The sequence below is a fragment of the Bombus vancouverensis genome, chromosome 11 (assembly GCF_051014615.1).
Source record: "Bombus vancouverensis nearcticus chromosome 11, iyBomVanc1_principal, whole genome shotgun sequence".
In the NCBI taxonomy this organism is placed as follows: domain Eukaryota; kingdom Metazoa; phylum Arthropoda; class Insecta; order Hymenoptera; family Apidae; genus Bombus; species Bombus vancouverensis.
This window is the reverse complement of record NC_134921.1, coordinates 9,919,980-9,947,881: the sequence shown is the minus strand read 5'-3', so window position 1 is coordinate 9,947,881 and position 27,902 is coordinate 9,919,980. Positions and strand designations below refer to the sequence as shown.

Genomic DNA, 27,902 nt, shown 5'->3' with positions numbered 1-27,902 from the left:
GTAATTTCCATCGAAGCCTTGTATGCTGTATTGATGTCAAACCGAATTAGATTCTCCGAATTCATTCATACATAATCGTTTAATATTAAACTATGAAAAAATGACATTATCCATTTTCATCTTGTAATATATTTATTAACAATGTTTACAAGTGTTCACTCGCGTTACTCACGCGAATGCCCCTACAGTCTATAATTATAACTCGAAACTGTCTTCTAGACAAATATTAATCCGAGTGCTCTAGAAATTTAGAATTATATACACGGGGAAACACACACAGAGTATACTCGCAGCTACACTGTGAAATCATTTCGTGAATCGAATTCCACAGAAAACATATTCGTAGAAATGACGTCGTTCCTTCGACAGGATATAATTGTCGCGTGACAGTGTAACGAGTTTAGGAATAGCTCGCAATTCTCTTTAAATTCTTTCCCTCTATGATAGTCACTCTCGTTTGAAGAAATAAAATGATAATAAATCGTAGAAAACGTGCAGCATATACGCAAATTATGCAGTCTCTTTACAGTAATCCTAAGAAGGGTAAAGACTAAAAAATTGTTTAGTATTCTAAGGTATGAAGATTGTACCTGTTTCTTTGTGGAAATTAAATGTTATCGTACTTTGCTCTTTACAAACATATACAGAAGTCTTTATTACATAATTTCGGATAAAATATACAGTTCACAATGAAGATTCTACACGAACGTGACGATATTGCATCATTTAAAATCTTTTCGAGTTCCTTCTTGGCTGAATTTAACACGTTCATGACGAAATGCATGTAAAATACCTTAGAATATAAACGAAACACGTACGAAACTCACGGTGTTTGCGAGGAAAGGAATTTATTGCGCGTACAAATCTTTGTTTTCGCTTAGTCTTATAAAAATTCCATTGAAAACTGGGACACCTGAAAGTGCTCCTTAAGAGTTTCTCTGTTGCTTGTTACACGGTATACAAAATACTTTCCTGAAATTGAAGTTAGATATCAATATCATCGTTCGTTATCCTTTTCAGCCAGTCGTCCCGACTCGCATGTCTTCTTTTATTTAAATTCGCACGTCTAAGGAATCGTTAAGTTATCGATCTTCCTCTTCGTTTCTTTACACAGTTTAAAATTCACAGACGCGGATAACATCGTACATTAACAGGTTCGAAGTTCGCCTAGCTACATTTAACTAAAATTACGCATCAAATCACAGTTCACGTTTTGTGGCACCCTCCTATAAAAATTCCCCCTAACGAGTGGAAAATTCCTCCTCGCTTTCGTATCGATCAATCACGAAGTTCAGCCAAACGTACGTTTGCACATTTTCTCGCTCGAATAAAAGCAGTTATATACAATAAAACTAATTATATGATTAAAATGCTGGCTCAATAAAAGCATTAAACACGTGTGTCTATAGATATAAAAGAAGAAAATGATCTTGATGGGGTGCCCAGGTAAATTCTACAATTTCAAATTTTCTTGCCTAAACCGTTTGTGAACTTCTCATTTACTAATTAAAATCACGTAATGAGGTAACAGAGCCGAGGAGAAATTAAATGTTAAAAAAACGAACTTTCTCAGGTATCTGGGTGCCCCATACATTTAATCATTTTCGTCATTTTGCGTTACTAACGCACAATGAATTGAAAAAAAAAAATAAAAGAAAATAGAAAAAGATTGGAAACGCGCGAAGTGCAGTCGAATTTTGATAGTCGTGATATGTGGGCGTTGTACAACGAGCAATCAGACACTTGACGTTCCTGACGAAGCAATAGCGTCACTGCAGCTCGGCCAGTCATCTAGTTTTCTTTTTTTTAATTTGCCTAGTTTGTCGTGAAAAATATGTACCGGATTACGTAAATCCGTGCTACTTCTCTACAAATCGTAACACGAAAGTCGCGAGGCTTCTTCCGAATCACCTACAGCAGAAGCAGCTGCTCCGTCTCACGACGTTCCGTCGATTATGTCAGTGCTCATTAGCAGAACGCCTCGTTAAAAAGGAAACACTGAAACACTAAGAACGATTGTAATGCAGACACCAAATATCAGTTTTTAGTAGACATTTAAGTATGATGGAAAGAATGCGTGAACTCATTTTAACATTTTGCAAATAAAATCGCACTGCTCGCCTACAAGTTGTGTGATTGTATTCTAAATTACAGGAGAATAAATAAATAATAATAATTTACACGAGAAAAGAACGAAAGCCACAGTTGAGAAGCGCGAAAAGAAATTGTCTAGAAAAACTTCCATAGAAGTTTTCCATAGAAGATAAATTGCACATCAAAATTATATTTCCACTTGATTTCAGAATTGCATTTGCGCTTTTCTTCAATGATAATATCTCTTATACAAGTTCTTATGAAAGTATAAATAATAATGATACAAATTTGCAACAGTGTAACAATGGTTTAAACCTCCGGATGATACAAAAGTCAGAGAATCAACAAAAATGGTCCTGTCATATTTTTCTCTCGCGCTCTTCAAACGTCGAAGTCTGCGTATATATACTTACTTCTCCTCTCTTTGGTCCATAGACAAGGAATTTTACTAGCAATGGCTAATCTCCTTTCCACGTGGGAGTTTGTGCCCTTGGTCGTGGCTCATACGTAGTTGCCTCGTGGCCATTCCACCACCGCAATGACTGCTCCAGTCGGTAGTTGATACTTGAGTTCGATAAAACTTGGAGGAAGTCTTGTTGAAGATTGGTAACAGCTCATTGGCTTCGTTCGACAATGCCTGTCGATCGGAACGTCGATTCAATACATGAAGAACAAGACAATATTATATCACGTTATGAAATTACAATACACGGTCCTTACCTTAAGGTATATAATAGCATCGGTACCATAACCATCGCAACTTTGCAGCACGAGATCACCGTGGAAATATCTAGCGTATAATCGTGATACTGGAAGACCGTAGCCGTATCCAGCAAGTGGAACGGTGTGAGCATCGGTTCTGGTTGGCTTAGGCGCTGTACTGTACATGTACTTGAACAAATGGTCCATTTGCGAGCGTGGAATACCACCACCTTTGTCAGACATCTACAAGAATTTTCCATGTAATGTAATTAGACCGCGGACATTTATGCAAGCTTATATTTTTACCAAGATAATTAAAAATTTGGAACCTGGGTGGAAAATTGTTTTATCTATTAAACGTTATATAACGTCTACTATACTTTGGATATTTTATATATTTCAATTAATTAAGTAATTAACCCATTAGGAATTAATATCGCGATAGTGCAACATTTCATTCGCGATTCGTTTCTTCGATCGATCTACATTATCGAATTCTGCTTTTTAAAATTGTGACTATAGAAGGGAATTGTAAGAATTGAATTTCTACTTTCTTCGCCGCTTCTTACACCCAGATCTTACGATTGTTTCCACATTTTGATGATATTCTATATAGTTAACACGCTCTGATTGCGAGCATGTTTCGTATCGAATATCTGACACACCGATATTCGATATCAATGTTGGCGAAACGTCTGACTCAATTTCCACGCAGACTGTGTTTATTGATAGATTCGATTATCGTAATTCACGCGTCGGTCTGACTACATGCTCTAACTGCTACAATTGTTTGCAAAATTGAAAAATGATTCGTAAATCGTACTTTGACGCAAATATCTTCTTCACCGCGGGACACGATCACTTCTATCGCCGGGTACTCCTCGCTAGAGCTATGATGCTCCATAATAGCTCGCATGCTGTTCTTGAAAAGTTCGAACAGCATATGGAACAAATGGCTCGGTACGTAAACTATTCTAATTTGACTACATCGTTCCAGCTCTGAAAAGAAAAAAGAAAAAAAAAATAACGAACAGTAAAACAACAAATTCTTTCATAGAAGGATTCTCCTTTTATCGTTCTTTCTATGTCACTGTCTATATAAAAAACGCGATAATAATTGCCACATTGAAAGCTTCTCATTATTATATATCTTTCGTCTGTTCTACGTACATCATCTTTGATCGCAAAGTTCAAAGGTTTCACTGTGGCAACTCTATAAACTATACCTACTATAAAAAATTGATGATGTTATACTACTTACTAGCAATACTCTAGTACAATCAACATTTTTCAAACTTGCCGTTATGTTGCTGGACTATCAATTCCGGACTAGCCAGATAATATTGATCGCACAGCAATCTCGCTTTGTCATACGCGTCTCTCACAACGCTGATAATCTCGCAAGACGGGTCTATGGATCCCACGTGTGTACTGTGCCCATTCAATTCGCTGCCAAACAGAAGAGCTGCAACAGAAGATATGCTTCTTTCAACAACCATACCGGTAATATCTCCAAGTACGTTAGATAATACACGAAGATTGCAGGGAAAGAACATGGCAAGACACGTTCCCTTTTTTTTTTTTTTTTTTTTTTTTACACAGAAGCAGTTTTAAATTGTCTTTTCACTCGTTTTCAGAACTAAGCACATGTTTTCTCGCTCCCTTCAAAATGATCAAATCGTCTTAACAATTATACCTTTGGCATCTGCAAAACTCCAACCTATTAGATATTTTTTAGACATTTTCATCTTCGAACGTAATCTAAATTATTTTCAATTTTGTCGTATTAAAATTCACCTGTTTAACCGCAAAGTGACTATCGTGTCTTTCTTCTATAATTCACACGAAATGCACCGATAAACTTACTGTGTTGATTGATGAGCATACGAATGGAGATTCGTGACATTAGAAATCTGTCCAAGAAATACTGGATGTTATTCTCCGTTTGAACGTCAACGTCGTGGGCTTCTTTCAATTCCAGCACACCCTGCGCCATCGTCTCGACGATATCCTTGTGTCTGTTGCGGATTTTAACCAAAGTCTGACAGAATCTATAAGGCAGAAGCGAACTTAATTTAACCATATTTTACTTATGTCCGCGTGAAAGAAAATATTGATTGTTTTATCGAAACTGGACACGAAGAGCGTTATCTTTATACGAGATATCGTAACGAACGAATTGAAAGTAAATCCCTCGAGAGATTTTTCTAACGTTGAAGACTCACTTGTCTAAAGTGGTCTCGTTCACTTCAACCTTCTCGAAGTGCATGATATCTTCAAACGAAGTGGCATACAAGTTATTAACTATACCCATACTAGGCATTTTCAATAAATTCTCTGGTAGCAAATGGATCTCTTTCATAATATTGGCCAATCGGACAGGTAGCTCCTTCCTTAAGAATATAAAAGACTTCCTCTCACAGGCACTTAGACCTGAAACGTTCAACATTTTCTATAATTAGAAATTCAATAATGAATCACTTATTCCTTTGCTTTTTTTTTCTTTTTAATTATTCTGCAAATATATTTTATTATTGCCATGTTTGCCTGTCTCGTGATCGGTAGACCAGGCTCTAAGAGATAATCGTACAAAAAATCCGTGATAATGACTTGGTATGAAATCTTTATCAAAACGAAACGTTTTGGAGTTGTTTTGATGCATCGAAGAAAGGCGGAACGATGAACTCTGTAAACAGAGTCTCGTTGCGTAAGCTCGATTGCTCTATAGGAAAGGAAGAACAATTTCATGGAAAACGTAGCTTATTTCGTGGCAACGACGATACGCGATATCTTGCAATGCGTTTGTCTTATTTGCGTCAGTCGAGAAGTTCGCGTTAATTTTTCTCTCTTTCTTTTTGCTTTTGCGTTTCGAGACATTTCGGTAAATATCATAAATTGTCGTGGCATATAAAAATAATTGAAACATCGATTCCTCGTCGGCGGAACAAAGATCGATATATGTCTAGAAACTTAGATTAGAAAATAATGCGTCGCGTTTGTAGAGAAAATTTATTTCTTCTCATTTAATCTTGTATGTTTCGATAAATCTCGTGCATTTACGAAATATGTGAAAATGGTTGTAATATGGATTCTTCATTGGTGAAACGGAAATCATTTAGAGTGTTAAATTATCATAGATTAGAAAGGTATGCGGTCGAGTCATTGGAAAAAGCATTTTGTAGTAGTATCGAGTTTTAGGAAGCTATAAGTAGGTCGTAGATCAACCTTCCTACATACATATATTATACTTGCTTACGTGTATGCGTTTCCTTGCTACTTCGATCGTGTGGGCACGAGCCTGGCAAAATTGATACGTTTTATCAATTCTAGCAAGGCGTTGGCCTCATATCGCCATGGAACAGACGCTTTTCATATTCCAGTTACGTGCACGTCTCTTGGAAAATTTGATTTATCGGTTGATCGATAGAATATAATTTTAACCAAACTGGTTGTTTATAATAGTCGTGATGGTAAAAACCGAGATTCTCGACTACAACCAGAAATAACATCTTTACACACGATTTAAGGAGTGGTCGATCGATAGCGATTGTTTCAAAGAAATCGACTTATTGCGCCGTGTATTATCTGTGAAACGTCATTCAATCGATCGTATTGTTTACGTAGCTTGTAGACTTAGTAACCTAAATAATAAATGTGTATCAGTATTGATAATACTAATTCCACGTCTAATTGTATACATTGCATCAAGTACAATAAGGCTGTGCTTGAGTTTCTCTTCGCAGCCGAGCCGCAATTGTTTAATTATTTAATTTTCAATTAAAGCGGCGCTGCTTAATCACCATGGCGTTGAGTTGACGAAGAGTAATTCAGAATACGGAAGAAAGAGACTGAGATACGTCTGGGTAAATTTGTTTAGCCGAAGCAACGGCTTTAATGGATTCCAAAAGTATCTTTCGGTTAAAAGTGGCTGACATTTACTCCTGCAGGTATTGACTCTGATGAATAAACCGTGGATTTTTATATATTTCTGGGTTTCAAAGGGCAAATATGCACATAAGAAGGTACACGTCTTCTTTCGTAATATGCAAAAATGCATAAATTATTCAAAGTATCGTGCTCTATCTAATATTTTATAGATAAAAGAATTCTCTGTACATTCGGTAAAGTGTACCGACAGACGAGATTGTGTTTTACTGTCTCCCCTGTTTGATCAAGAATATAAATATTTGTGATAAAGTAGTGGTCGGTTAACAGAGGTAGGATTTGACCAGCATTTACGTCATCGGCGATATCGCATTTCCATCGAACAATAACTTGATCTCATTGCTCAATTGGATTAAATTTGTCTCGTATTCGTTGAGTGATTTTACTAGATTGCATATATATACATCACGTATACTAGTAAGTTTCATAATCGGCGCACAAGATTGTTCGATCTGTCAACGATATTAGAATTTTAACCAGAAATTTCTATTATTACAAATGAAAATTTAATAGAAATAAGTTATTTGCCAGGTTTATAATACTTTCACATGCTCGTAGATTCTATGTCAGAATATGGATAAATTCTTCCAGTATTTGAATAATTCCTTTCCGTTTTCCTTTTAAAAATTCTTCAAATTTTAAAACCTGAGTTTTGACTATCAGCAAGGTTAGTCGATAGTAAGAGCATTTCTGTTGAAATTTTTCAAATGTCAGGTTTTCCATTACAGGAAATTGCATTTCTTTCTAATTGGATAGATCGGTGAGCAGCTGATATACTGGCAAGATAACAAATTGCCGTGAAATCACCTATTGGTTTTATCAGCACCGAGCAGGCTGAACAAGATAGAGGGTATTTTTTTATGAGAGTTCTCTATGATCGAAATTGGTCAAAACAAACTGGTTTTCGTTGAGTTATCTGTTCACGCAAAAATCCGCGGAATGAACCATAAAATCGTCCCTTTCGATATCTATATCAGTATCATTATCATTTAATTGTAACATCAAATAACATTTAAGCTGTACAATACCTCGTAGAGATTATTCTTAAATCAATTACTAGGAATATTACGTTTTATTGCTTTCGTGGATTAATTAAGAAACATTATCGAAAAGGGATTAGCAGGATTATGATATACAGACAAAATAATTTTTCATTCATTACTTTTATGAAACTGTTATTTATCTTACAAACGTGAAAGGAATAAAATTTGTTAAGAGCCTCGTAAGCTAGTTATAACGTTCATACAGAGGACGAAAGGTTTCTTTGTAAATTGTATCTTGTTCATTACGTTTACATAAATATAAATTTGCATAAATATCAGGATATTCCACGTTATCTAACGAATATAAATTCAACAGTAGCTAATGTTAAAAGAAAAACTAGAACCGAAACTTAACGCAATTTATTACTCGGTTAATTATTTTGTTTTATATGCCTTTCCCAGAAAATTCCTTAAATTGAGTTTCCATAAATATCGAGAAACGATGTGTTGCGTCTTTTAAGAATAACAATTGTCAAACATTGCAAGTACTCGCTTGTTCGACAATATTATCTTTCTCTTTCCGGTTCATGTGTCTGCGATGTTGAAAAACTTTCCAATTATCAACCTCTTTCGCGTTTTCTTCTTTTTTAATATGAGATCGCATTAATTAGGAAAGAACCAGACGATCGTAAAAAACCTTCTGTCAGACAAAACACGTGAATCGTAGTTAGAAAAAATAATCGCTTGGTAAAAGTACTTTCTTCGAGACTCGTTCAGTTCCAGATAAACAAAGAATGCTGGAAGTTTCATTCAGCCGATAACGCGACCCAGACAAAGGAGAAAAAACGTGCCTAATTGATACAATATTGCGAAATCGGATCGACATGTTTTGAAAGCAAACAGAACGTGAACAACAACGCGAAAGAATGGAGATTGTTTACATATTTCGTGCGATTATATATTTCGCAGACGGACTCTGTACGTCGTTCTTATGCATGTCATTAACGAAACAGCGCTTCACCTTGCGTACAGAGGTGCACAGTCCATTGGCCGATTTGCCAAGGAGTTCATCGCGATTGTTCGCAAGGTCAGACACCGCATCGAACTGCAGCGAAGCATGCAATGTCTCTCAATGGATCGTTCTCTGTACATTCGAGAACGTCATACGTTTTCTATAGCAGTTCAGTCGAATCATTGAGAACCTGCACGGACATTTTAAAGGAAAGAAGACGACAAGTGCAGCTGCATAATACAGAAATGACAATGGTGATTCTACGATTGATGGCGTTCCTTATTTCAAATGTCAATGTGATCGATTCTCTTTCCTTGGTAGCTAATTCATAAATGAAACCTATCGAATAAGTTACCGTTCAAGGAGCAAACCTAATCAGTAGACTGCAAGCACATTCATGTAACAGGCCGTAATAAACTTCGACAAACGATAAAAAAAGAATGAAATACGACCATTTGTTAAGTTCTTAACGAACAGTATGCCATAATCGAATGCACGTGACACAATTCTTCCTTGAGTGAAAAGTGAATTAACTTCTGTTCGACAGCGAACAGCTTGACCCATATGCGCCGTATCATTGAGAATCTTTAGCGAATTGAAGAACAGATAACGAAGAAGCGAATGAAGCTTAACCCAGTCGCCTGGAGTAAATCGCGTAATTAGTAGCTTTGATCAAATGAGAGTGCGATGGATTCTCAAGCTTCCAAAGGAGTCTTTTATTTCACGGAGCTCTGCGAGAATTAAAAGGATTATATTCAATTATCGTTTCTTTTAATAGAACCGCATTGCTTTATCGAATACGGAAATATTGCGCGAAAGTATTTCTATAATTTTTTACCTCATGATTACCAGATGATACAACGCTCGTTTTAAAAGTATATCAAGCTCTGTCCTCGATTCATAAACTATGGATGTTTATTCATTTATGAAAAAGTTAAGATTCCAGAAATATAAGGATGTACACAGTAAAGTGTTGAAAACGTACGCAGCACATATTTTGCAGAGACATATTTCATGCACAGTTTATATTTAGTATTCGTTACGATATTTAGATAAAATAAATCATTATTTGTATACTATTTCTTTAACTACATCCTTATCATAACGATACGCATTTTCATAAGAAATGCTATTAATATCTATCTTCTATCGATAAGGTTCTCCTATTTTAATTCCAATGAAGTAGATCCCGATGTACCAGGCTAGACACACGAGTATTCCCTCCAGAACTTAATATCTCGCATCGTCCCGTGTCTTTTCTGTATCTCTAATTACATTTGCCAATTTTCTACGATTATTATTAGAAAAATGAATCTGTCTATTGATTTACTGTGATATTAATTATTTTATTGACTACCTATAAAAATCGATCGCGCGAGTGTTTACTTTTTTTAAAGAGTATCTCTATTTGCTAAAAACCAAAAAGAAGATATGATATAGCGTACTAACTAATTTTCCAATTTTCAGATAATCTTTAAAGGCTTTTAGCGTTAGAGATATAATATAAAAGTTACATTGACATTTACAAAAGAGCATATATACATGTGTATGACTTTTACACAGAAGCAATAACGCAGTATGTGATACAGGCAACGATAAACGTAAATGATGACGCATCGTGGCCATGTTTCAATATAACACGTTGCTACAAAGTCTCTCTGTCCAGACTCGTACGCATCGATCCGCCTTTCTAATAATTTTATTTACATTCGTTCATTGTTTTTCCGAGTATCAGAACGAAGCAACGGGATATCGAGAAACAGACATTCCCGATGAAAAGAGCCAGCTTTCAAACCAATCGCACTGACGCCCTTCATCCGAGGAACATGAATTGAATCGCTGTAAATCATTCAGCCTACAAACGAAGATAGAAACGATTTTCTCCACCCGTTATCTATCTGCGGACCGATATTTCCATTTCCGCGGAGAACGAATTTGCACATGCACTCTAATTCACCAAGTCATTCGAACGCTTCGGATTTACCGTATTGAGACGCGACTGTCATAATTATATCGGTAAAAATAGTCAGTCTACAGGTGTATGTGTAATATATTTAATTAAAAATAACTTCATTAAATATCTTATATTTTCCACGTATAGTTTCAGATTTGTTTCAAGAACTTTACTGATAGGATACGAATAGTGTACAAAAATATTGATATAATATATTTTTTGCATATTTTATAGACTGTTGTAATATTATTGAACTTATACTGAGTATTGTATCCGAAAAGTGCAGTAAATTACTAATTATACAAAAATAGATAAAATACCGAAAGTATTAAAATTTCACTGAAATATAAATTTGCTTACAAACTCGTCGTCTAATCATGATACTGCGGTTATTTTTCGCATAACTTATGTACACATAATATATTCATGGAATCTTTTTATCCGTTTTCGAATAATTTCGTGAGTCATTGTAGTTATGGTAGAAAACTCGTTTCATTTCAGATAATTGGCCGTTTAATGTCCACAGGATAAAACTGAACAGGAAACGTTACATAAGATAGAAAACGAGCTTGCAACGTGCTGCTGAACACGCTTCGAGAACGTAATTATTGTTGATTAACAGCATTAACTCTGATGTTAACACTACACACACGCCTTATGTAACACGAGAAAGATGAAATTAAACGTTCTCGCTTTTATTGGAAAACTCGATGTGACGAAGTGGAAAATGACTTTGCGACCAGGAGGTCGAGGTTCAAACGACGACAACGAATATATGTATACACATCAATCGATCGATCCTGTGGGGATCGAGCATTAGAATTAAAAGACGCAAGCTTTTTCAATTCAAAGAAACAACTACCATTATAAACTTGTTAACTGGCTTCAGAAACAGTATCTACGTCATATCTCGACTGTTTGTGCTATTTTAAATCAATTTCCTCCGGCGACTCGAAGTTCTCATTTTCGTTCTAATCTTCTTCCAATTATCTTGATCCTCGACTTTCAAGATATCCCAAGAGTCACATTACGCCGGATTTAACAAATATACGCGAAGCCTGTTTATAAATACATCCGTACATTCGATTTAGGACGTTGCTTCATTATTTTATTATTTGAAATCAGATTTAGTCACTTGTTTATTTATTCTGATTCCGTGACAGTAGATGCTTTATTCCGGTCTAGTTTACTTCACGAATCGAACGAGGTAGGTACTTTCGTAAAAATAGATTTATTTCCGGCGGACGTTATAGGCCAGTATCGTATAACGGCGACGCATTAATAAAATTGGAGGACGCGAAGTAGCGTCCGATTTATGTACACGCGAGAGTGTAAGGAACATTTTCTCGATGATAATGAAAGTGGAAACATGATAAAAAGTGGCCTACGAGAAAGCTATCTTATCCATCCCAATGCATATGTTAATCCCGATGAACTTGACCATCGATGGTTACCGAAATCTCATCGACAAAGACCTTCAAGAATATTTGATAATTCCCTCGAGTTGCTCAAACTATCGCAGGGAAAATAGAAACGTACAGGTTTCTTTTTCATCTGGAAAATCACGTGTTACGAAATATTTTTAGGACGATCGACAAAACTGATTTCGATGGTTCTACGAAAGTCGACAGCTTGAACGGTCGCTTAATGTGGAACTCGCAAAGCCTATATCGTTGTCATGTTCTCGAATACCAAAGGTTGCGTCGCTTCTTTTCGCAAAATATCGCCGAGTATTTCATGCCTGCTGATAACTCCAAGCGAAATAAAAATTTATCGAAAAAATTTTAATTGCCAATTACGCGTTGCGTCACGTTGTAACATGCCATGATATCTGATACTTACGTGTAAACAATCCACGTGTCGAGGGATTATATAAGCATAATGGATAAATCGTTGTTTGGTAACAACAGAGAAAGTTTGTCTTATCGTCGGAAAATAAATAAAAAAAATCTCTCCGTATTCTTTTCATTGTATGTATGTGGAAATACATTTCTGTCATATAAGGTTGCATAGAAATATATCTTCTATTACTTTTATATTTTTTTTTTTTCAAGTAATAATTTGAAATTGAAATTGATGGATGTTTCTAAGTAGTCCGGAAGAGAGAAAACACCTATTTTCTCAAGGCTAGACGTCCGTTTAATAGTCGGATTTCAAGGAATGGATGAACGATACTTTTACCAGTGCAAACCAGTCTCGGAGTAAAAACTCGGCCAGACTGCAGTCCCAGTTACTCCTCCCGCGGAGAACTTGGAGCATTGGAACTGGAAGCATTCTAATCATTTTTTCGAGCGATGCATCTCCCATATGGGAATTGTGAGTGCAATGGTTCACCATTGTATGTAAATTAACAAGTGTCTCGTAATTTTCCGCTCGTTTCAAGACAATTGTCTACTTCAACTCACGATATTTACCAGCAATCTAACGTGAACACATTCGCAACTTGAATTTAACCTGTTGATCGAGTCGCTTATTAACGAGAAATTACTACAGCAATACAATTGAACTTGTAACGTTGATATTTAATAATGACAAATTAATTTCCGTCAAGTCCATTTTAATTCTTGCGAATGTAAAATATTGGTCAAAAAGAAGAAACAAAAAAAATGGATTTCAATTGCGATATGTTGAAAGGAAAATTTTTTAATTACATTATTACTTAATTTGATATATTTAATTCAAAAAGTTTTTAATATTTTCATTCAATGTATTCTTGTCTCCTAATTTTACATCTCAGTAACGTCCTACGTAACTCATATTTTCCTGTTAGCAAAGAAACAATTACCGAGGAATTTATTAGCTTAATTTCAACGAATTGGAAGTAAATTATTCAGCAAATCAACGAGAAAAATACTATTGTTGGTAGGAAAACAATTGTTACTCATCGGCTATCGGTATTTCTTTACTGTACGTGTTGTACGTGTTAAGCACTGTCCCATAGGTAGTTCTAGAACGGTCGACGAGCATCTATGATCGGTCAGAGGAAGCAGCTGTTTAGTTTTAAAAGTTTCAATCTCAATGTGCAACAGTAGGCACGTAGATACACGCGCTTCATAGGGCAACGCGCATCCCGTGACTTACGCCGGCTGCATACATACAGAAAACACGTTCGCTAAATGAATTAGATAACGCTTGGTAAATGTCGAATTAATGTCAATTTATTTTACGGGCAATTAACAACAAGAAAGGAATACCGCGAATTTACAACGTTGGGCAATCAACGTCTCGATTCGAGTGAAAGTAACCAAAAGCACGACGAATAAATTGAAAATATTATGAAATCGAAGCAACTTGTTATTGCTCTAGATGGAGGCCGTCGATAACAGAAATTCTTGCTACGTGTTTGGCGTTCATAACGTTTAACCATTGCTGTTCTACAGAACAAAAAGATCGATAGAAAGGCAAATATCAAGTGGTAACGTAGGAAATGTTGAATTTTTAATAACTCTCACTTTACAGAATCCTAAAAGGAATGCGTTTATGCACGCTTATATGAATAAACAAAAGAGCTATATTATGAAAGAGAAAATTCTCAGCTTGAAAATTTACCAAAGGAAAAAGAATAGATACCAACGAGAACGAATATTTTATATGTTACGACTTAAACTCGCGGTAAAAATCTTTTACACGTCGTTGTATATTTTAAAATGTATCCTTATTTCGGTCCATTATTTAGTCAAGAATAATAGTAGTAATATTTATTAAATTTCTTCCTCACAGCCGAAAAATTGTGTATTCTCTTTTGCACCATATCGTTAATGGGTCTACATTATTATTTACTCAAGAGTACAAATGGTAGCAGCAGGCAAATAGTGGACAGAAAATAAGAGTGTGATTAAAATTACAAATAATTTCTAGAAAGTCGATTTTCAGAGACCACGACTTAACACTCCGCTTGCAACCTTATTTTTACTTACGTCAATTGCAAACTGGGTCGTTTAAATACACGCAGTTTTCGTTAGGTTTTTGTATTTCTATATCTATGATCATCCAACAGCTTTTGCCGCAACATGTTACCTTAATTATTTTAAACACAGTAAAATTGAAACAAAGATATGAAGAAAATGAAAAATTACTTAAAATTGCTGGTGAAAAACGATACGATATGCAGATGGAAGATTGACGAAGCCCTCAAGCTCTCGCAAACTTTCTTCGTGGCATATTCTCAAGTTTGAAACAAAGAGCATGACCCTATTGTTAAATTAAAAACTTCGGCATCGAATAAAGTCGACAGAAGAAAGAGACGATAAGTAATTTCCAAGTTCGATAATCAATTTCATATTATTAAGTAACTAAATATATATCTTTGCATCTTGTTGCACATTTCATAATAATACCAGATATATCCTTAACTGTTGGCAAAATTTCATAGCTTCATCGCTTATTTACAAGAGTTATTATATCTTTCAACGTGTAAACAATTATAATGACAAGCTTTCAGGAAATTTGTATGGAATTACGAACAATTTCCGGGTAAAAAATAGTAACAGGGTTGGTCTACGTGAAAATTGCGCTGGCGCGAATTTAAAGCGGAATGTATTGAAAGTTCAAATTCCAAAGGTTTTCGCGCCCACGTTGATCGAATGACGTGAAAAAGTGGCAGAATTCCAGCGTTCCATTCGTACTACCAATGTATACGTTACTCTATTTTCGTGAAAGTCACCAGAAACCATTGACAGTGGCCGAATTCGATGTAAGAATTGCCTTTTCCAAGTTAATTGGTCAACTTTGACTTTTCGTAGAATGCAACCTGTTCAAAATCCACAATTGACGATCTACAGCGTAGACACGTTACGAAATCATCAAGATACTATGCTTTACCCTCTTTTTTAATTTTGTATAAATGCAATTTGTTATCCTCTTTTTAATTTTGTATAAATGCAATTTGTTATCCTCTTTTTAATTTTGTATAAATGCAATTTGTTATTAATTCGTTCATTAATTTGCACATCTTGAATAAATTCAAATATATATATATATATTTATATATATTATATATATATATATATGAATGATATATATATATAGTTATAGTTGTCGTTTGCGAATAGTGTACAAAATGCGAAATACAAGCACAATAACTAGTTTGTTCGTGCCATTGATGATAATTTGAGGAATTACAACGCGTTATTCATGGATCAAAAGACCCATAAATTGTTTGCCACGTCCTGAAAAGCGGCTTAAGCAGCTTCCACGTGAAAGAAGACACTCTGACAGAAAGTACCTCTGTTTAGAGTACCACTTTGCTATACAGTAGAGTTAAAGCGATCTATGTGAACCAGATTCGCCAAGGTCTGATCTTAGCGCAACACTCAAAAGGCAAACACCGCGACAATATTTATTCTGACTGAAGATTCCCGTTATCAGCGAGTCAGGGTTTAATTTTTATTCGATATTGGCCAAACTTATTTTCATCAGAAAACGATAGATACGAGCAGGCGCGTGACTGAATATGCGAATGAAAAAACAACGAATTCATATCCGTTAATTCCAGACTGTAGACAGTGCGGATAAAAAGCGAAACAGGATGTTATTGCGCCTCGTGACTCGTGCCATTGGCATTATTTATCAGCCGCGTAATCAACTTAACAAACAAAACGCTGCATAGAATTCTTGATAATAATGTAGCTAAATTGCTCGCCGCGTGAAACCGCTTGAGTCCTGATCTCTGTTTTGAAAATCAAGCGTCGTTACTAATTTTAAACAAACCAAAACGTTTGTGATGACGATGGTACCGCAGCGAGCGTCAGAATGTATCAGCAATGTCAAGGAAAAATCCGGCAACTTCTTAAAAAGTTACGGATCTCGTAACAATAGTTGCTTTTCTAGAAATATTTTCATTCGACGGTTAATTAAATATATTTTGCAATATAAATCATTGTTTATATCGATAATATTGTCTAAAATGTTTAGTTAGTTTAAAATGAAAGTTTATTTCTCGATACGAGTTCCTCAATTCGTGTAGATCGCACTTTTTGTCATTGTGTTGACATACATATGAATATGGTGACTGTACAGTTGTCGACTCATTAACAAGAACAGACAATAGCGTAATGTTGAAATACGAGGCACGCTCAACTCTGTGATGTCTGGCACGTCTGACAGTTCGACAACAAAGTTAATCGACAGACGAAATATATATATATATATAAATATATAAATACAATGTTAACGAAATGAGGAAAGAATGCAGTGACCATTGAGTTTGTTATTGTTGAGAAAGGTTTTTATTCTGAAAATAAACGCTGGCAAATGGAGACGAATTTGTTTGCGACGACGTTTGGAAGTTTTCATTTCTTTTCTTGTTTATTTATTCTTTGTAAAATATAACTTTTGGGTTGGAAATATAACAGGAATGGAAATGTTACAGTATTAATTTCGGGTTTTAAAACGATTATATCACATCTTTATTCTAAATAATCCTTATAAAGGAGCGTTTCTGTTTTGGTCTCTTGGTTTGGTCTAAAACGACTCTCCAGTCGATTCTCGCATCGATTTTACAATAATTCCGATCTCATAGATTATTGATAAATTATTATGAGTCTTGTGAACAGAAGTCCATTGTGTATTACTCGTTCATATTAAACAGATCCTTAACCATAATAAACCATGATATTACTTAAATTTTAACCTTCGACATTATATTTTACCAAGAATCTTATGTTTACAAATTTATGTGGTAGTTTCTAAGAAAATCTGTTCTATCCGAATCTTCTTTTCCATTAAGCCAGACATATAAAATTTAAAACAAGTGATTTCATATCTTATATAGAGGTATAAATGGAAGAGTAATTGATAATTTTTTCATTTCTCAAACTCATAATTTTTTTAGTAATCTCACTAATAAATGATGCAAGCTTAAATTCGTACGATTTTATGGGCTAATCTCAGTTTAATGCGACCTCGGTGACCAAATGATTACGATATTGGATTCACTGTGCTGAAATCGATATCGCATCAACTAATCAAAGATGCCGAATAATTCAAGAATCGAAGATATTAGGCGCGCTGAGATTAAGAAAACTGTTACGAATCTGACATTTGCACGAGTGCAGTGACATTTGGGGATCGATAAAAGGAAAGCCGAGAATGTAACATCATCTTAATGTCTGAATTTCTTTCGAAATTTCAAGCGTGCGATTTTCCTCGAATCTTTCGCGATGGAAGCTCCAATTTATTTTATTTTTAGAAATTCGTGGTACTCGTTAGATTGCTGTGACGGAAATGCGTAAATATGGATTGTAAATGGCTTCTCTACTGAAAAATCTCGATTTTGTGTAACAATTTCGAGCCCTATTTTCTTACCGACCTTTAGATATCTGATATCAAAAGTATTAATATTTTTGATTCAATTTTATATGAAAAAAAAAACAAATTTGGGAAGATTACACGCAGTAATCTTGTAGTAAGATATACGTACTTGACATTACTCTTTAAGTAATCGATCATTCAGCGCCGTAACTAACTCAAAACCTAATCGTCAAGGTTGTTGATCGAACAGGGGACGAATTTACGTTGCGATGACTACTTTGTTTACTCGTATGACTATTACATCATGTCACATTTTCAATTCTATACTTTGCTATAAGAGCATCGATCAGGTATAATTTAAATGACGCGGCTGAATTATTAGTCGCAACTAAACAGAAATGGCCTATTCGCGAAAGTATCAGTTTTTGTACTTAATTTTTGGTTTGCATCAAGCCACGAAAACAAAAGGTGCAGTAACGCCATCGCTGGCATTCAATCGTCGCTGTTGACTGAGAATATAAACTAGCTATGGGGACGATGCCCCGAGATCGTTACAAGATTTTACCGAAGCGACCCTGAAGATGATATCCCGTGCTCTATCGAGGTCGTTGTTCGATCGATTCCATTCTCGTCCCTTCTAACTAAACAACGACACGAGAAAACGAAAACAAAAAGCGAGGTGTAGGTAAAAGGAGATACAGTCTACTACGTCTCTCGACACTTGAGGCTCAGAATTGGATGAGGTGTGTAAAGTTGCCAATAAAGCGAGCTCCTCACACTCACCGAAATCGATGAACTGTTTTATCGAAAGCGGCGAGGGGTTGAATTGCGAGTAAAAATCCAGCATCTTGCTGATGTTCCCGAAACACTTTTGCGTGAGCTTCATCTCGTCGTACGTCGTAACACATGAACTTAATGAGCAGTCGACTTGGTTTTCCTTCGACTTTTTTCTCTCGAAATTCGAAAGCTTGTTCTGAGAATTTTTTGCTGTCGTTTAAAAGTCACGGGAATACTGTCACAATCTACCGCAGGCAGGTTGAACAGCGAGGCTTCTTTGAGTAGTACGCCGGTACGAGGATAGGAGACACCTCCGACCGCAATGGTTCGTGGCAAGACTAGACACGATTACTGTCGTTTCAAGAAAGGGATCCTCTATATGTTCGTTCCCGATCGCGCGACTGCGTACCCCTTACATGACTCCTATGAGGTGGAGAAAAGTGGGGCTGCCCGAGGCGCCACATTCAAAATATCCTTCTCCTTTGTCGTTTTCTTTATTTCGTGATTTTTCGGTCACGAAAAATTTCTTACGTAACGAATTTTATAATAATACACCTTTGGCAAAATCAATGATAAGAAATGAAAAATTGATAAAGATTATTAGACAAAAGATACAATTTCAGCGTGTGATGTGAGGTCAATAATAAAGATTTACGTAAATAAAAGCGTGAGTAGATATACGATTAATATTTCCGAATAGAATAACACGTCTGTGAATAGAAGTTGAAGAATTTGTATTAAGCTCATTGAATGAAAAACTCATTGAATGAAAACATTCTAAGGTATACTTTTTTAAAAATGTAGAGATTCATTCTGCTTCATTTTTTCTTAAACATTTATACGTAACAATTATATAACATATAATCTGCTTAATCAGACAAATGATTTTTTCGCACTTTGTTTAAATACGGTATTACCATGCGGGATTCTCTTTTTGTTCACCTAGGTAATTATCCGAGTTGAAGCGTCATTTCGTATTCCGGAAGTGGCGAAATAGATCACGTGGCGCCGCCAACGGTGCACGTCGTATACATTAACCGTGGATCAATTAACCTGTATATAAGTTACATTTTTAGTACATATTACTCCTTTCTACGATTTCTCACGTCCCAGTTTTAATTCGTAAGTAATCTATCATGCCAACTGTTTCTGTGTTTTACTGAATAACTCGAATGATGCGATAATTTTGAAATACACGACCACGTTTCTAGGTTAGGTAACCCTTGGATTTTTTTGTGTTGGTCTTCTGCTAGACAATCAGCGCCACATATTCATCGTTGAGAAAAGTATTTCTCGGTATTTTACGAAATTAAAACAATATACAGCGTTAAAAGGTTATATTATCGATTTCTATGATTTCTTTGCGTATTTTTTACGGTGTAAATCGACTCTTGGAAAAGTTGAGTCCGTATTTGGAAACTCTATTGACTTCGAAGTGATTGCCTGACTTCCGGCCAAGACAAGCCCATGTGGACAGCAGCAGCGGTGCCTCCGATCATTTCGTGCTGAGGCTGTCCCTCGTGTTTCTGTGAAAAAAACTTGTCCGACGAATAATCACGCGTGCACCGCGTAAGTCATCGCAGCATGGCTGATTTGGATGATTTCTTTGCGAAAAAAGATCGCAAAAAAGCGAAGGGGAAGAAATTCACAACTACAGAGGAGATAGCAAAGAAATTGGAAGAAACGGGCAAACGGTTGGGGAAGAAATCAAAAGACAAACCAGTGAACCCGGAGGGGGAAGAAACTCAACAAACCGAGGTGAACATTCGTCCATTCCGCATGTGTATCTTGTCCTTCATTTTTCGTTGAACTTTCGATCCTCGAATTGTGAACAGTCACACGCGAAAGTGCCGAATACGGTGCCATAGGTCGCTGCCATATTTGTTCTTGCAAACGTCATTCTTACTATTACTGAAACTAATCTGCTTACTTGGATCCTCCCAATCTAACATGATTCGCGTTGCCTCGTTGTCCGACGAGCAGATTGTTTGTTACATAATTGAATTGTTACGCGGCTACGGATATTTCCCTTTGTAAACTTACTGAAACAAACCAGCTGTTCTGGGATTATTATCGTGCGCGATTGATGCTACTTTGAACGAAAATGTGGTATTTTGGAGTAAAAAGCTTTTATACGATGGATTGTCGATATGTCTTTTTTTTTTTTTTTGTAATGTGAACCTGGATAAAACGCTTCTATAGGATTCTTTCATAATATATTATAAATTATGTGGAGAAATTTTTGTATTATTTTGTATGTTTAAAATATATTACTTTAGGATGAAGATGAGTGGAGAGAGTTTGAAGAAGAGAAAAAAGACTATACTGGCTTGAAGATTGGAAACCTGACAATGAACGAATCCATAGATGCAGAATCTGATGATGAAAAAGGTACAGGAGACATTAGCTCGGATGGAGAGTCAGGTGAAGGTGGTACCAAACATTCAGGACCCTGGAAAAAGCCAGAGCTCCCTCCACAACCAGAACCAGCACCAGAAACAGCACCACCACCTCCACCACCTGTTACTTCAGGAAGTAGTTATAAGCCTCCACATTTAAGGAATATCCAAACAGTAGCTGCTAGTCCTAGACAACGAGCAAAAAATATTGCGCCAGACATACATAGTGAAGAATATTTCCCAACATTGAACTCCAAGCAGCAGCAAAGCAACGAACCCAGTGGACCATGGGGCAGACGGTATGTATCACGAGTACTTTTGATTATTTTAAAATAAAAAAAGGAAGAATTTGCAGGGAGAAAGACAGTACGTGTATATAACAAATAAATAATTTTATTTTAGGAAACGAGACGAAGGTACGTTTGAAGAAGTGCGTAATCGAGGGGGAAGTAGATCATATAGCGTACAGGATGCGCAAGCTCAAGCGCCGAAGCTCTCTCTGGGTAACAAATATGGTGCCCTATCTCAAGATCAAAGCTGAAATCATCTCTGATTTGATCGAACGACAAACACAATCATTATTACGTCATCGCCTCTCTCCGTTTCGTGGCCCAGTTACGCTATTAAATATGTTTTCTAGGATATAGAACACACAACGGAACGCATACGAGTAGGATGCATGATCGATTCACGTACCGTGCTCTAGCTTTCGAAAAGCCAGACGTTGATTAAAAAAACAAAACCAGGAAAAGAAAAAAAATCCTATTTCGTTCGATAGGAGATCCCGCCTGCTATCGTGAAACCGGATGTACCATTTCTTTCGCGAAAACGTGATTCGTGCTTACGATGAATTTCGTAAAGAAAAGCGAACGTTTATTTTTTCATACGAAGAGAACATGCTCAAAACACACATATATACACATTTAGCATCAGTTTTATATTTAATTTTTTAATTTACATACTAGAAAGATGAAAGATCTTTATGAAGAGATGATGGGGGCAGTGGAGAAAAGTCGCGAGTTTGCATAACAAACCGGAAATCGAGATAGAACTCTCGTAGCGCAAAAAGGTGTTGAACTTCGCGATTAATCACGTAAGACACTCATGTGGTCGCTGTATTTTTACACGGTGCTGCTGTTTTCATTTAGCGTGCTTGCATTCGCGTTAGTCAGTCGATCACCTTCGAAACGTCTCGGAAATTATAGATTAAAAACACTTGGATAGTCGAACGTGACATCGTTTTAACGCAGGAAGGACTATATTATATTATTACGTGTGCATTGCATAAAGAAGGAAAGTCGATTAGTCCTAATCGGGCTCTGTCTTTTCGAGTAATAGTTTCGCTCAACGGTAACGTACGTCAACGAACACAAAAGTTTAGATGAATTAAGATATATGTGGATAAATATGTATACATAATAATTACATGGAAATAATTGAACTCCGGGGCTGGGCTTTGGAACGGTGCAGAAATACTGCTATACATGTCGATACAAAAGAATTGTACGAAGGAAAGAAAACAGAGAGAACATATACGCAAAGTATAATGAAATCGGATAAGTTTAATTTGTGGAAACTCAAAACATATGCAGAAGTCATACAGAAAGAAGAGACACGCATGCGTGAACGAACATACAATATAAAATAACAGGAGACGTATGTACGCTTTTGTTGATACTTGTTTAATTAGTTTTGTTGATTTAGGGACTTCTTTTGCGAAAAAGAAATGAAAACAGGGGAGAGGTTGTACGGAAAGAGAAAGAGAAGAAGTTGTAGAGTTTCTCCTGTGTGATATCAGGAATTCGGGGTGCTAGCGCTGTTATTTTTTGGTGGTGAACAAAAAATGAGAAACAAATAGAAGAGAAAAATCTAACTCGAAGAAGCAAAATGGAGTAAGTGAGCCATACACACAGAATTGCAGAAAAGAAAGAAATGGAGCCTTGTATAGTGAACTATAAGAAGAAAAAAAAAGGATGTGATTATTTATAATAAATTTCCTAGGACAACTTATAAGTACTGCCTTAAGCATTTTAATTTCGCGAACCATCAATGATGTGTCGGTGATCTCGCGACTGGTTCAGAACATGTGAAAAAAACGAAAAAAGAAATAAGTGCATGCTCAAAATGAGTGTGGTTGCGATCGTTAGTTTTCTGTTCGCGCGATCGACCGTCACAGTCGTTCTATCTCGAGGATCGAAAGCACTTTTCACGGGCATTTCCACGTAGAAGTACGCAAATTCCATATGCGAGAGTCTAAAGTTGTTTGTTCAGTTGAGTCGATCAGTTTGTTCGTTTAATAAATCGAACCATGTAAGTAATTATTCCTTCATATTGGTATAAGAAAACATTTGTAAACGCGAAATTAGATGCAGTGACTCGTGAAAGTACTTAGACACTTAGTATAGAAAACTTTTATACATATATAGTATGTGTTACATAAATCATTTCGAAATTTTATAAGCATAAGACACGATTGTCATGATTATATCAGTAAGATTTAAAACTGATATGAAGTTGTATATAGAAGTTACAAGATATATACTGCAGATATATGTTTCATATATCATGAATAATAAATTTGAACATATGTATAATACATATTAAAAATTCCCACTAATATAATAAATAATTGTCTGTTTAAATATTCTTGTGATTTCTACGAAATATATACTTGTACTAAATGTGTATTAGCTTTTATGTTCCACATTTGTTCCAAATATTTCCATATAATTAGATATGGCAAAATACATATTATATATACAAATTGCAATTTAATGATGATAATTGAATCTTATTACAGTGCTAATGAAATTTTAAAGTATTTCATATAATACACATAATGTACGTATAAAAGGTTTCTATGAGTATTCAAATATTATCATGAGCTCCTGTATATATATTAGTATCAAATAATTGTAAAAAATTGTCTATTGTTTGGCTTTTTCAATATCAACGAACTGATCGACCAACTTCGTATTGTGTTAAAGATTATCAACCCTGATTTATCAATCGATTCAGACAAAACAGTCAAGAATAAAGGTCTTGGCTAATTTTGGAAAAAAGTGTGAGGGTTGGTGGTCTATTAATGCAGTAAAAATAGTAAAATCGAATGTCGAGAGAGAGAAAAAAGATGAAGTCGCCCGACGACGACGTCGTTGTCAGGGCAACGTGGACTTCGCCTGCCTTTTGTTACAGAATAGTTGAAATAATTTTATCGCGACTGTTAACAGAGAGAAATCGATAGAATGACAGAGGAAGTGAAAGAGTGCGCGAAAGAAAGAGAGTGGCGAATAATGAACTTGATATAATAAATAATGAAGGAAACCAGAGAGTTGACATATACGAAACTTTGTTTCCGATGATATTTCTTGTTCTCGTTTCATTTCTCATTATATACACATCTTTAACGAAACTCGCAATACTCGTGCCCGATTTTGTGGAATGAATAATAAAAAAAAAAAAAAGGAGAGAAAAGGAAAACTGTTTTTTGCAAATAGTAATTATATATTACAAGATATATTTTCGAGATTGTACATAGGTATTTATGGAGACACTTTTCATTGTTATATGTACTGTCAAAATGTTTTTTCAACGGTCGGTTCACTTTATGCGAGAGAACATAGCGCTTGTTAACTCGTTGCGATGGAAATTAACGAGAGATAATATTTAAACCTCTAGAGTCTTAAATGTCGAAGAAAAAAAAAGATTGAGTAGGAAACTTGCTTGTTGATGGTAAAAAGACATATTAGACTGCAGAGGATTAAATTTCAATGGTTTTCATTCGACGAAAAATCTTTTATTAACTATCACGATTAACAAACATGAAGTTGAAGCGTTCATGCGATGATGGGGTTAACAACATATTATGCAAAACAGCTTGATCAGAGTAGGTCTTCCGGCCTTACTGTACTCTCCTCGCTGGAAACAAATATATTTTGGGGATGAACTATCACTGAACTTCGCTTCTGTGATTGTACGAGGGATCGCGAGCATACTTTTCGCAATATTTGAGTCCGTGACTTCCCTCGTTGCTGTACGAGCTGTACATGGGATTCTCCAACAAGGACGCCCTGAACCTTGGTAAAAAATATATCCAGACCTTTGTCAAGGTACTGATCTGAGAACAAGTTTGATAATAAATTGAGCAGATTAATTTAATAACAATTGCGTATATTAATTGGTGCAGCATACTTTAGCCTTTTGTGTTTTTAAATTATAGTAAAAGAGATACATATATTTCCTTTGTTTTCCTTTAGACTTTTTATTTAAAAAGAAGTAATAGGATGTTAATTTTGAACATGAATAATAGTTGAGAAGAAACAATATCTACCTCTTCAAAATTATCGCTCGATTTGGCCTTGCCTTCTGGAGCAATCAACAAATCTTCCTCTGATCGTTCGTAAAACGTTGGATGTTCTTCTAGTTCGTCTAACTTTTTTAACATTTTCGTGTCGACATCGTATACTTCACCAAATACATGCTGTTTATAAGGAAATAGAAAAAGGTAGGTGAATTAATTTTACATGTAATTTTTCATTTAAAGTAACTTACAAGCTTAATTCAAACATCAAACATTGACAATTAATGTTAATTGTTTAATAACAGATATTAAAATTCAAAGCACAGCCTCAAGTTAGTAACAACACTAATGCTAGGACAACAAAATACAAACTCAGTTTAATGAATGAATTTAGTAACTCACAAATAAGAGATATTTCATTCGATCTAATATAAATTTGATAAATAATAATGTTCTTTGCGAAAAAACTGTGCCTATGACAACGGGCGGTAGACGTTGCCGTTTATAAACAATTCGGCGAAACTAGTTGGACAATAACATTATCTAAGTTGATAATATCGAACTCATGCAATACTCACGTGACCAAAGCCAGGTTTCTTCAACAAAAATGGTATATTATAATGAGTGGCAATTATTAGCGGATACGGAACAACGGTTCTTCCAAGTCCCAAGAACTTTGCGTATCCATTTGCAACATCTTGGATCAAATTGTGGTTGGGTTCTCCTCGCTTTAGTGTCCCGTATACGAAGATACGGTGTAGAGGACTCTTGAACAAGTGTTCATACATTTTGAACTTTCAATCGTATTGTAATTATATGAATATACTGTGCGGAAAATAATTTTTCATTTTAACTTCAAAATGCAAGTTTAAAAACAGTTTTTTCTAAATTCCAATAATTTACTTCGCTGTCGATAATGATGTACAAACAGTTTCAACGCTTTTCAAAGAGATGGCGCTAGTAGATAAAGTCCACTAACAATTTAACTTCACTGTCGATAACAATGGGCTACGCGTTTTCCAATAGATGGAGCTACTAGTATGTGCTAAAATTATTGGTTATGGCAAACGAGACTCGAATCGTTTCGTTTCTTTCTCGAAGAGAACAAGTTGTTTTCGCTACCCGACAGTGTTCACCACAAAGCATTAGTTTTCACGAAGCAGTTCCGTATATTCAAATAAAATCAAAACCAACAATTATGAGAAATATATCAAAAACTAATTACGGTGTCACACTCGACAATGTTACGCATGTTTCGACACACACTAGAGGTCATTCGTGCTCACTTGTTTCCGGATACTGATATTGTCATCGACTTCACTGCACTTCCTGCATTCGTTTGTGTAAAAAAATAAATAAAAGGTATGGCTGGAACATTACGCACTGCTTTCTAAATTAAATATGATTGTTGCTTCAACAAAACCGTTTAGTCTTTTTCCTTCCATTCGTTGTATGTTACATTCATTTACTTAGCAATATATGTTTATGTAATAAATTGTGGACAGTATTAAACTTGTCAATATAAAGAACAATAGAAATGGCCAAATAATGTAAACTGATTATGATAGAGGAATTTCAAAAAATGTTAAATTTTCTAGGTTTTACCTCGTCCGATAGTAATTGCATGTCCACAATGTTAGTCGGCAGTTCATGGAACGAGTAGATGTCCATAACCGCGATGTTCGTTAGCATTGCTGCGGCAGCGATATGAAATAACATTGTTGCAAACTGCAACACGGCAAAACTAGTGATTCCACCAAGAGTATAGTGCGTACAACCCTGATCTCGCTGTCGCATAAGAGGTTAAAAGTTGAAGCGATAAGAGCTTTCGTGCGACACGGATCACGCCATTTCATTTTTCCTTACGATTAATTCCACTTCATTTTTTCTTCTACAATCTTTGTACCCTTTTCCGATAAGTTTCGATTGACAAAATATTTTTACTCATTGTCGTCGTAATTATTATATCTGAAGAAAAATAACACCATATCGTTTGATTAATTTGCTAAATATGAGTCTCTGGAACTTCCGTTGTTGCTTATTATTACGAATAAAAAAAAATAAGCGACACTTTAGAAATATAGTAATTTTATTCGTGTTAGAACAATTAATCACTTTCAAAGACTATTGAAAATGGTGTTACAATTTTTAGTTATATCAACGACACCTCGTTATTATAAATTATTGATACATAAATTTGATGAATTAATTTATTACTATTGAATATTTTATAATTAAATTATTTTAGACATTTGTTACCAACTTATGGAACAATAATTGCGTAGTAGTAAAAACGAAAACGATTCTCGCTATAATAGTCAGTGGATAAAGTAATTTCCTGCTTAGCCTTCGTTTGTTTAATTTCATTTTCACGAAGATCCTCGGCGCATCTATCGGTGCATTGTAATTACGTGGACGACAGACTGATATTTTGTCGAAGGATCTGGCTTTCCTGTGACACGAATTGTCGAAAAGCATCATTCGT

At 35.5% G+C, this 27,902-nt stretch overlaps 3 protein-coding genes across 9 annotated transcripts; 1 reads left to right on the top strand and 2 right to left on the bottom strand.

Moving 5' to 3' along the window:
• Positions 1 to 113: 113 nt before the first annotated feature.
• On the bottom strand, positions 114 to 19,078 carry Pdk (pyruvate dehydrogenase kinase). 5 transcript variants are annotated; one of them, XM_033330113.2, is made up of 8 exons: positions 18,725 to 19,078; positions 5,022 to 5,229; positions 4,663 to 4,865; positions 4,097 to 4,261; positions 3,620 to 3,795; positions 2,815 to 3,039; positions 2,508 to 2,731; positions 114 to 2,006 (listed from the first exon to the last, which is right to left on the bottom strand). In XM_033330113.2, exons 1-7 carry the CDS (start codon positions 18,825 to 18,827, stop codon positions 2,543 to 2,545), a joined length of 1,269 nt encoding a protein of 422 aa, XP_033186004.1. In that variant the 5' UTR covers positions 18,828 to 19,078; the 3' UTR covers positions 114 to 2,006; positions 2,508 to 2,542. The 5 variants fall into 5 exon arrangements, with proteins under 5 accessions (XP_033186004.1, XP_076478973.1, XP_076478974.1 ...); XM_076622858.1 differs by having other exon boundaries at positions 4,663 to 4,847; positions 18,725 to 19,077; XM_076622859.1 differs by lacking the exon at positions 18,725 to 19,078 and adding an exon at positions 6,053 to 7,152.
• A 637-nt stretch (positions 19,079 to 19,715) lies between these two features.
• LOC117154687 (protein CDV3 homolog) lies at positions 19,716 to 24,481 on the top strand. The gene is made up of 4 exons (XM_033329893.2): positions 19,716 to 19,840; positions 19,930 to 20,476; positions 20,998 to 21,416; positions 21,520 to 24,481. Exons 2-4 carry the CDS (start codon positions 20,303 to 20,305, stop codon positions 21,656 to 21,658), a joined length of 732 nt encoding a protein of 243 aa, XP_033185784.1. The 5' UTR covers positions 19,716 to 19,840; positions 19,930 to 20,302; the 3' UTR covers positions 21,659 to 24,481.
• Positions 24,482 to 24,891: 410 nt separating this feature from the next.
• Positions 24,892 to 27,180, bottom strand: LOC117154688 (putative gamma-glutamylcyclotransferase CG2811). Of its 3 annotated transcripts, XM_033329895.2 has the most exons (5): positions 27,023 to 27,180; positions 25,996 to 26,184; positions 25,448 to 25,597; positions 25,113 to 25,234; positions 24,892 to 25,035 (listed from the first exon to the last, which is right to left on the bottom strand). In XM_033329895.2, the coding sequence occupies exons 1-5, from the start codon at positions 27,134 to 27,136 to the stop codon at positions 24,999 to 25,001; spliced, it is 612 nt and encodes a 203-aa protein (XP_033185786.1). In that variant the 5' UTR covers positions 27,137 to 27,180; the 3' UTR covers positions 24,892 to 24,998. The 3 variants fall into 3 exon arrangements, with proteins under 3 accessions (XP_033185786.1, XP_033185785.1, XP_033185787.1); XM_033329894.2 differs by having other exon boundaries at positions 24,892 to 25,234; XM_033329896.2 differs by lacking the exon at positions 27,023 to 27,180 and adding an exon at positions 26,321 to 26,678 and having other exon boundaries at positions 24,892 to 25,234; positions 25,996 to 26,242.
• Between the last annotated feature and the right edge of the window lie 722 nt (positions 27,181 to 27,902).

What these genes read in the sequence shown, in the direction of transcription:
- LOC117154687 (XM_033329893.2), top strand. Translation starts at nt 20,303, where the DNA reads ATGGCTGATTTGGATGATTTCTTTGCGAAAAAAGATCGCAAAAAAGCG. An exon ending in AAGAAACTCAACAAACCGAG is followed by an intron (nt 20,477 to 20,997) that starts GTGAACATTCGT and finishes ATATTACTTTAG; the next exon opens with GATGAAGATGAGTGGAGAGA. An exon ending in AGTGGACCATGGGGCAGACG is followed by an intron (nt 21,417 to 21,519) that starts GTATGTATCACG and finishes ATTTTATTTTAG; the next exon opens with GAAACGAGACGAAGGTACGT.
- LOC117154688 (XM_033329894.2), bottom strand. Translation starts at nt 27,136, where the DNA reads ATGTTATTTCATATCGCTGCCGCAGCAATGCTAACGAACATCGCGGTT. An exon ending in TGCAATTACTATCGGACGAG is followed by an intron (nt 26,185 to 27,022) that starts GTAAAACCTAGA and finishes CACTTGTTCAAG; the next exon opens with AGTCCTCTACACCGTATCTT. An exon ending in CGAGCGATAATTTTGAAGAG is followed by an intron (nt 25,235 to 25,447) that starts GTAGATATTGTT and finishes ACTTGTTCTCAG; the next exon opens with ATCAGTACCTTGACAAAGGT.
- Pdk (XM_033330113.2), bottom strand. Translation starts at nt 18,827, where the DNA reads ATGAAGCTCACGCAAAAGTGTTTCGGGAACATCAGCAAGATGCTGGAT. An exon ending in AACGAGACCACTTTAGACAA is followed by an intron (nt 4,866 to 5,021) that starts GTGAGTCTTCAA and finishes GGTTAAATTAAG; the next exon opens with TTCGCTTCTGCCTTATAGAT. An exon ending in GATAGTCCAGCAACATAACG is followed by an intron (nt 3,796 to 4,096) that starts GCAAGTTTGAAA and finishes TTTTCTTTTCAG; the next exon opens with AGCTGGAACGATGTAGTCAA.